The sequence below is a fragment of the Sinocyclocheilus anshuiensis genome, unplaced genomic scaffold, assembly GCF_001515605.1.
Source record: "Sinocyclocheilus anshuiensis isolate Anshui unplaced genomic scaffold, SAMN03320099.WGS_v1.1 scaffold228, whole genome shotgun sequence".
Taxonomy (NCBI): Eukaryota; Metazoa; Chordata; class Actinopteri; order Cypriniformes; family Cyprinidae; genus Sinocyclocheilus; species Sinocyclocheilus anshuiensis.
This window is the reverse complement of record NW_015557059.1, coordinates 165136-174939: the sequence shown is the minus strand read 5'-3', so window position 1 is coordinate 174939 and position 9804 is coordinate 165136. Positions and strand designations below refer to the sequence as shown.

The following is a 9804-nucleotide window of genomic DNA, read 5'->3' as shown; positions in this document are numbered from 1 at the left end:
ACGATTCTCTCCGGCCAATCCGTGATCAGCAGAGTTTACACGTCACGTTTTGGTAACGGTATGGTTCACTTGGAACCTCAACCGAGGTGGTACTAAAAAAAGTACCAGGTACCAGCTACTGTACCCAGTGGAAAATCCCCAAAAAGTGAACCGTACCGTGCCGTACCATGCAGTGGAAAAGCTCCATAATATGCTGCTTTGGTGTTTAAAGGAGTAGTTCACTTCCAGAACAAAAATGTACAGATCATGTACTCACCCCCTTGTCATCCAAGATGTTCATGTCTTTCTTTTTTCAGTCGTAAAGAAATTATGTTTTTTGAGGAAAACATTTCAGGATTTCTCTCCATATAATTGACTTATATGGTGCCCCCGAGTTTGAACTTCCAAAATGCAGTTTAAATGCAGCTTCAAAGGGCTCTAAACGATCCCAGCCAAGGAAGAAGGGTCTTATCTAGCGAAACGATCTTTTATTTTAACGTTATTTTCTAAAAAAAAATTACAATTTATATACTTTTTAACCTCAAGCGCTCATCTTGTCTAGCTCTGCGGTTCATGACAGTTAGGGTAGGTCTAAAAACTCCCATCTCATTTTCTCCTCCAACTTCAAAATTGTCCTACATCACTGCAGAAGTACCGACCCAGTGTTTACAAAGTAAACATGCAAAGAAGGTCAAACGCCCTTTACAAAAAAACGTCAAAACAGCGATGTAAGGACGATTTTGAAGTTGGAGGAGAAAATGAGATGGGAGTTTTTAGACCTACCCTAACTGTCATGAACCGGAATGCACAGTTCACGCAGAGCTAGACAAGACGAGCGTTTGAGGTTAAAAAGTATATACATTTACATTTTTTTTTTTTACAAAATAACCGATCGTTTCGCTAGAAATTCTGACTTTATATCTCACAATTCTGACTTTATATCTCACAATTCTGACTTTATATCTCACAATTCTGACAAAAGAATCATAATTGAGAGCGATAAACTCAGAATTGTGAGATAAAGAGTAACAATTACCCATTTAATTTTTGTATTCTGTGGCATAAATGGGCTTCCATAATTTACTCTGCCTTCTTGTCAGCTTTCTCTCCTTTCATTGCCGCACGAATGCTGGACCACACTTCCGTGTAGAGCAGCGTTCCCAGGAACACCACGGCCGTGCCGACCCAGTGCCAGGCTGTGAAGGGATTATGGAAGTACAGGATGGAACTAATGAGACTCAGGAATTTGCGAAGCGTCACCACCAGTGTAACCGTGAGCGATGCGCACTCCGTGGTCAGAATGAACACGCCGCGGATACACACGTATCTTGAGATATCTGGCTAAGGATGAACTATACTGACTGTAGACAGATTTATTAGCATGCCTTTCTACAGCTCTGTCCAATAAAAGGCCATAAGGAAAATCTGGATATGACAAAAATGAAAGGATACTGGGTGATGACATTCATCAGTAGGTATAACCACATGACTGGCACAGACTGACCAATCACAGGGATTTCCACTGGAGCTTTGAGAGAAAGTCACGGTTTGTCATTTCAAAATAAAGGCCAAACAAACTAAAACTTTTTAAGGCTTATATACACACCATTCAAACATTTGGGGTTTTGAAAGAAATCAGTACGTACATTCAATGAGGAAGTGATAAGCGATTTCTACTTCAAATAAACTTTCTATTCATCAAAAAATTATCTGTATCATTGTTTCCACAAGAATATGAAGCAGCACAAGTGTTTTCTATATTGATATTAATCAGAAATGTTTCGAAAATGAGATGGGAGTTTTTAGACCTACCCTAACTGTCATGAACCGGAATGCACAGTTTACGCAGAGCTAGACAAGACGAGCGTTTGAGGTTAAAAAGTATATACATTTACATTTTTTTTTTTTACAAAATAACCGATCGTTTCGCTAGATAAGACCCTTCTTCCTCGGCTGGGATCGTTTAGAGCCCTTTGAAGCTGCATTTAAACTGCATTTTGGAAGTTCAAACTCGGGGGCACCATATAAGTCCATTATATGGAGAGAAATCCTTAAATGTTTTGCTCAAAAAACATAATTTCTTTACGACTGAAAAAAGAAAGACATGAACATCTTGGATGACAAGGGGGTGAGTACATGATCTGTACATTTTTGTTCTGGAAGTGAACTACTCCTTTAAACACCAAAGCAGCATATTATGGAGCTTTTCCACTGCATGGTACGGCACGGTACGGTTCACTTTTGAGGGGTTTTCCACTGGGTACAGTACCTGGTACTTTTTTTAGTACCACCTCGGTTGGGGTTCCAAGTGAACCGTACCATTGCAGTTTAAATGCAGCTTCAAAGGGCTCTAAACGATCCCAGCCAAGGAAGAAGGGTCTTATCTAGCGAAACGATCTTTTATTTTAACGTTATTTTCTAAAAAAAAATTACAATTTATATACTTTTTAACCTCAAGCGCTCATCTTGTCTAGCTCTGCCTGGACTTTATTTTGTGTTTTGTGTGCGGCAGTCGTCCGCGAGTGGCTGCCGCTTTACTTTCGTTTTGTGTTTGTTTATTTTATTAAGTTGTTTAAATGTTCGCCGGTTCCCGTCTCCTTCTTCCCGACCTACGAATGTTGTTACATTGGTGCCGAAACCCGGGAGGAAGGTCTCCTTTTCGCTCGCCTCGTCTGTCTGTCCTTACCCCCAGGTACGCCGCGGCCGCCGTGATCGGCTCCCCCGAAGGGGGGAGGGGAAGAGCGCAGTCTCGGGAGTACCCCCCGACCTGCAAGGGGTGATGGGGGTATGTGACGAGTGGGGATGTGGGAACGGAGCGAGGTCGGTGGAGTAATTGATAATGAGCGACACCTACACGTCCGCGAGGGGCTGCTGCTTTACTTTCGTTTTGTGTTTGTTTATTTTATTAAATTGTTTAAATGTTCGCCGGTTCCCGTCTCCTTCTTCCCGACCTACGAACGTTGTTACAAACATTTTTTAATACTTTTTTTAAAATCCTGTGGCAGAAATGAGCTTCCACAGAAAACTATTTTAAATTGCAATAATATTTTCCTGTTTTTACCATATTTTTGATCAAATAAATGCAGCCATGGTAAGCATTCTTTAAAAAACATTTTAAAAACCTTAAAGACCCCAAACGTTTGAGCGGAGATGACTAATTTACTACATTAGTCCCATCAGAATCATACTCACAGCTCTGGCTGAAGAGCACGGCGTGTCTGTAGATGTCTGTTGACAGCAAGAGGAATCCTGGTAAAGGCAGACAGTGCTGAAAAAAGGCAGAAAAATCCCACTCAATCCCACATACTCATATATGACAAAATGCTGCACACTAGAATACAGCATCATATGTACGGTTAGGGACTCACATTGTAAAACAAAGCCTCCTGGGAGTGTTTGCCATACTTCTTGTACAGAGTTTCCTGGAAAATGCCCATTCTTGCAGACATCAGCAAGGCGAACGTCAACATGGCAATCCCTGAAACACAACAGCATTAATGCAATCGAATATCATGCTTATGTGACTGAAAAATAAAGTTCAGAATGATATAAATAACCACATATACTCCGTAAATGTCTTCAGAATTGCATACTAACACACTACTAATACTATTTTAGCAGTATGCAATATGTACACAATCGTTCAAAAGTTTGATATTTTTCTAATGCTCATAAAATTTGTATTTATGTGATCCAAAATACCATAAAAACACTAATAATAGGAAATATTATTACTATTTCAAATAACTCCTTTCTGTTTTACTACATTGTAAAATATAATTTATTCCTGTGATCAAAGCTGAATTTTCAGCATCATTACTCCAGTCTTCAGTGTCACATGATCCTTCAGAAATCATTCTAATATGCTGATTTGCTGCTCAAGAAATATTTTTGATTATTACAAGGGCGTGGGTTTGATTTTGGCATTGGTGGGGACATAACAGCAGACAACTGACATTTAATTGTTTGATTGAGGGACAATTTAGTAGTCGCTGGATTTTGGTAGGACATATCCCGAGTGTCCCTACTTAATTCTACGCCCTTGGATTATCATCAATGTTGAAAACAGTTGTGCTGCTTCATATCGGAGTATAAACTGTGATACGTTAAAGCAATAAGCCCCAAGAAGCAGTGGTTTACAGTGAATTTATATTCAGATGTCTTTTCCTTATTCTTCCGCCAAACATTGTAGTTCCTCAGAAACCGTTGTGGTTGCAACAAAGTGGTTGGCGAGCAACACACAGACGTAAACAAAGGTGTATGTTTGTAGAGTAATTTACAACAGCTTCGAACGCGGCTCAACCAATCAGAATCAAGGACCGGAACTATCCGTTTTATCATTTGTTTTTAACAATTATTTGATGAATAGAAAGTTCAAAAGTACAGCATTTATTTGAAATAGAAATCTCTTGTAACATTATAAATGTCTTTACTATCACTTTTGATCAACTGAATGCATCCTTGTTGGAATAGAAGTTACTCAAACTTTTGAACAGTAGTGTGTACTACATACTACTAATAATGTAGCATGCAACCATTTTAAATGCTTATTGTTACTAATGCAGTTTCACATATTAATGTTTTAAATGGTAGTATATACTATACAATATGCAGCAAACATTGCCTGAGTGTGAATGTGTAATGAGAATATTACCCAGAATCCAATGCATGAAGGCATAAAAAACATCTTCCTCTGTGGCCCCTTTCTCAACATTCTACATAAATATCAAACCTGACATATTAGGTGCAGATAAAAGCATTGAAATGCAAATACATTATGCCTGTTAATACGAAACAACTACTAATACTAATCTCTATATCTCTATAATACTAATCTACTAATCTCTCCTACACTTTTACCAGCACTCACACACATCATCAATACATCTCTCCTCACAGGCACCTTCCCCACTGCATTCAAGCAGGCTCGGATAACCCCACTGCTCAAAATGAGCAGTGCTAGGTAGATTACTTACAAATTGTAGTCAATTACTGATTTCAAATTACATGACGAAAATTGTAATAACGTAATCTATTACATTATGCATTTTAGTTAATATAATCGGACTACTTTTTGATTATTTCTGACAGAATTGGTTTATCACATTGATTTGAATAGGATAATCTTGCACCATACTGATGTACCATACCCAGGGTGTTTGTAAGTTAATCAAGCAAATTATTAATTAAATCAAATAATTTAAAAATTACAAATATTTCAAAATAAAACACTTTAAAATGACATCAGACGATGGCAAACATGCAAATGTGTAGTTAAATTATTGACTTAATTATTATTATTTAATTACTTAACTTAAAATTGGAATAAAGTAAAAAAAAAAAAAAGTCAGAATAAAGATTTAAATTAGCAGGGTCTACAACACATAAATATATTAATTCAGAGAGGTTCTGCAAATTATATATATGTTAATTAAAGTATAAACTGCAGTGTTTTAATGACAATTACATTTTTATTTATTCATTGTACAATAAACAATTTTGTAGATGCCCACTTGATGTCCAGTAAAAGTCTGTCCTGAAGCTGAACCATTAATGTCAGAAATGCATCTTATCCTGTGATTCTAGATTTAACACAAAGACTGTAACATAAGTCATCTTGTTGAGGTTCATAACTGCACGACTATGTTTGGAATGGAATACTAGTGTATTGCTTGTGCAGTACATACTGTATACTACATCTGAAGTATGTGAAACATTATGCAGTATGCTATATTATTATCACAACACCACTTATCATATCTGATATTCGGTGCAAATATGTAAACTGTGCACAGCATGCACACTAAAAACTTCAAAGATATTAGCTGTCTGAACTGTGTGTTGACTTACAAACCACCTGTCACTGTGACAAAGCAAAGCATTCACCTCTCACCTATAATAATATAATAATCAATAATGGTAATCACTGCCTTTTACCTCGTTCAACAAGTAAAAAAAGGATGTTTGAGTAAAAATGCATAGTTATGCATTTATTTTTTGGAAAACGAACGCCCATACAACATGATGGGAATCTGGCAAATCATTCACTTATAATTATCAATTAAGTTTATACTTTTTACTAATCTGTTCAGAAGCCAAAATAAATTGTTAGAATTAAAATGCATGTATTTGCGTATAAATGTTATAAATTATTAACCTGAGGGGTATGTGTGGCTTTTTGCGTCCAAAGTTTGTCTCAAAGATGAACCCTTCCAGTGCAATGAAGGCAAACTGGCAAATGTGACAATATTCCCACATCCTGGAAAATCCCTGTAAAATATACCATTTAAAGAAGCAAGAAATGACAGCATACATTAAGCTCAAATGCATTAAATACAAACTCAAATATGAAAAAAGGATCATATATGAGAGACATGCAACTCACCTAACTAAAAGTTCCAAAAACACAACATTACTGCAGCAACCAACAAACACCAAAGCGATCGCAAACAACGTATTCATTGTTAAAGCCTAAAATGAAACAATCACAACCGTTGTTTCAGCTTTACACTAATCCGGATGTTGGCATGGTGAATACTAAATGTCTAAATGTCTGAATGTTCATGACATGCACTAGTGAACTAGTGATACTTCAATGAACACGTCTCCCGGCTACAGGCATAACTTCCAGCTTCCCGCGGCGCCTGCTGGGATTTGTAGTTTTTTGGCTCTAATCCAGCATGCATGCGGCTGTTCCTAAAAACTACATTTCCCAGGAACACGACCAAAAACAACTACGTTCATTCAAACTAACAAACTTAGCAAGTATTTGCGTTGGAGAGTAGCATGATTGCGAGAGGAAGCAGTAATAATAAAATAGCCTTTAAATAAAAATAAAGTGAAAATAATAACAATAATAAACAGTATCTGAAATTTTCGCAGCGTCATTTCGGACGTTTAAAGTGTTATCTCTACGTGTTTCCGGTGTCGTGGCGATCACACACAGAACAGTTTTACTCATCAGTCAGTAAACCGTCTGATAAACAACACAAACATGATTTCGTTAACGGACTCACAGAGTAAGTCAATTCTACAGTATCTCTGCTCTGCATTAATGTTGTTAGTTTAGATAGAAATGTTTAAAATACTGCTTTAAAGCTGAAAAGTGATGAATGGGAATGAATGAGGATACACTGCGTACAATCAAATCACTACTATAGTAAAACTCTGTAATCTAATATTAGAAGAATTGTGATACCATGATAATACCATCACCATTATAGTAATGTACCCTGGAGCAGTATTTGAATTATCTATCTATCTATCTATCTATCTATCTATCTAATGTTGAATCTATCTATCTATCTATCTATCTATCTATCTATCTATCTATCTCTCTCCATGGTATTCTCTGAAGTGCTTTGGAGTACTATGCAAATACCCTGGTATATGGTAATCATATGGTACCTATTATTAATATTATTATTTAATCTTTATCTTTGTTATTTAATATTTTAAATCATTAGAAAGAAGAAAAGCCTAAAACAATTGCAAAGTTGTACATGAGTACTATATTTTTACTTCCACTGAAGTACTTAATCTTATATATGACTTATTTGCATGCCTCTCTCTGTATTTATAACGCAGCACTAATAAAAGGCTGTTGTTGTGTTTTTAACAGAGATCGGGATGGGGCTGACGGGCTTCGGCGTGTTTTTCCTCTTCTTTGGAATGATTCTGTTCTTTGATAAAGCGCTCTTGGCCATAGGAAATGTAAGTGTGTGCTTTAACACAGAGTTGTTTGAATGGAGTAAAACATGAACGCTCAGGCGTGTTAGGGAATTAAAATGCTGCTTGAACTGAACCTGAATGTCTTTTTGTGTTTGCAGATCTTGTTCGTCGCAGGTCTCTCATTTGTTATCGGACTGGAACGGACGTTCAGGTTCTTCTTCCAGCGGCATAAAATGAAAGCCACCGGTTTCTTTCTGGGAGGTGTTTTCGTGGTGCTCATTGGATGGCCGATTATAGGTGTCGTCCTGGAAGTCTATGGATTTTTCCTCCTTTTCCGGTGAGTTGTTTTGTTTTGTCACCCTGGCAAGATGTTTAGGGTGGTTTTGCACTATCATAAAAGGGTTTATTTTGCTTAAAGCTACTCTATGTAATTTTTTTTACCCCCGAAATTAATAAAATTTAATAATGAGCAAGCACACTATCTTCTGAAGTTCTGTTTTTGCCTTACCCTAAAAAAACAACGGAGGGCTTATAATACATAGTATTATTTTAAACTGCATGCATGAATCGCCTGTGTTTGTTTGCCTCATATCCACAAGTAGATTGAAACCACAACAAATGAACCTGGAACCGAAGAGTTTGCAAGCAAAAACAGAAAACAATGAACCTGTAATAAAACGCGAATCAACATAGTTTGCATAGTGTCAAATTAACTAGTTACTGGCCTATTTGCCTAGCAGGGCTCCAGACTGTGACCATTTTTTCTTCCGGTGCAAGTAAATTTTGTGAGTGGTCGCACTGGCACGACCACCTTGTTGTTCAACTCACGTTGCCATTTCTGTTGCAAATGAGAAACATCAAATGGCAAACGAAACACAAGCGTAACAAAATCCCGCTACTCGTTTGAGCTGCGTAGCGCAGTCTGTTTATCAGCTCGGACCACGACGCAAACAAACTTGTCCGAGCTCAGAACAGCTTTACGCGGGAACCAAAGTTGATTTCATGACACTGTTACTGCACAGTGCTGCGAGATCCAGTGAGAAGCGTTTGAATTCGCCGCAGAATGAGTAAAGATTGCTGCGAGACCTAGTGAGAAGCATTCAGATTCTGCACAGAAATCTCTGTTATAAACAGATCAAATGGCGCTGATGTAGAAAACCAGGGGCCCGTTCTTCGTATGTCGCTAACTCAGTTAGCTGGATTTGATATTTGACGATTTGGCATGATCTTCGATTGGTTGGTTCTTCGAAGCTCATCCCAGAGTTGCTGTCATAGCAACAGGTCCGTAAGCTTAAACCTGCTCAGGAGCAGCTTATTTCATGTAAACACGATTAGATTGCATCTTTTAAAGCAGAACTGATACTTAAAATCTGTCCCCAGCCACTGCTACTTTATTAGAAGAGTACCCTACTGATCCAGGGACAGTAATTTAAAATAATCATTTAAAAATAATATAATAATGTTGTGTAGTCTATAATACTATAGACAGCCAGTTTTACTCGCTGAAAGATTTATTCATGATAAAATAATAACTTTATAATTGTATTGGAGTCTTATGCACATGCTGTACAGTTAAACTGAGCCATGCATTAATTTGAGTGATGATAGATATTATGGGAGTGGCTTGAAGGAGCGCAGGAGATGCAGATAACTTGATCTTGGCCCTTAAGAAACTTTAATTAATGCTGTCACATAACAAATCTGCTTCAAAGATCAAATTAAATGAATTACTAATTACAACATTGAAATAAAAATGTAAAGCCTGTACAAATACTAGAAATCATGAATATAAATAATTGGGAATCATGTAAAAAAATAAAAAATAAAATAAAAACGGTGCACATTTCATTTATATATTATACCATTTATGTAGTTTTGTTCGCTTGGCTGTTTCCTTATAAAAGTCCAGAAATTTGTCAAGTTTTTCGTCAGGTGTCTTTTTTAATTATATGATGTCATTACGTTGCTGTCTTGCCGCCAGCCAGTCGCTGCGTTGCTGATCGTGGTTTCGAGTATCGATACACCTGCCCTTTACGGGGAACACAAGAACGCGCAGTAATCTTAGACAACTTAATCCAGATATTTAATAAAATCCGCAAATTCGTTTGAAGAACCAAATTAGCCAGAGATCAGTTATCACGATTAGAAGATCTG

General features: G+C 37.2%; 1 protein-coding gene and 1 pseudogene across 2 annotated transcripts in view; one reads left to right on the top strand and one right to left on the bottom strand.

The window, feature by feature from the left end:
- Nucleotides 1-1020: 1020 nt before the first annotated feature.
- On the bottom strand, nucleotides 1021-6608 carry LOC107676455 (UDP-xylose and UDP-N-acetylglucosamine transporter-like; annotated as a pseudogene).
- Nucleotides 6609-6725: 117 nt separating this feature from the next.
- The window catches only part of LOC107676462 (vesicle transport protein GOT1B), a 5987-nt gene continuing 2908 nt past the window's right edge, over nucleotides 6726-9804 (top strand). For both annotated transcript variants that reach the window (XM_016471011.1, XM_016471012.1), the window contains exons 1-3: nucleotides 6726-6998; nucleotides 7601-7692; nucleotides 7809-7987. In XM_016471011.1, the coding sequence (XP_016326497.1) occupies nucleotides 6974-6998; nucleotides 7601-7692; nucleotides 7809-7987 (296 nt within the window). In that variant the 5' untranslated portion in view covers nucleotides 6726-6973. The remainder of the gene's footprint in view (nucleotides 6999-7600; nucleotides 7693-7808; nucleotides 7988-9804) is intronic.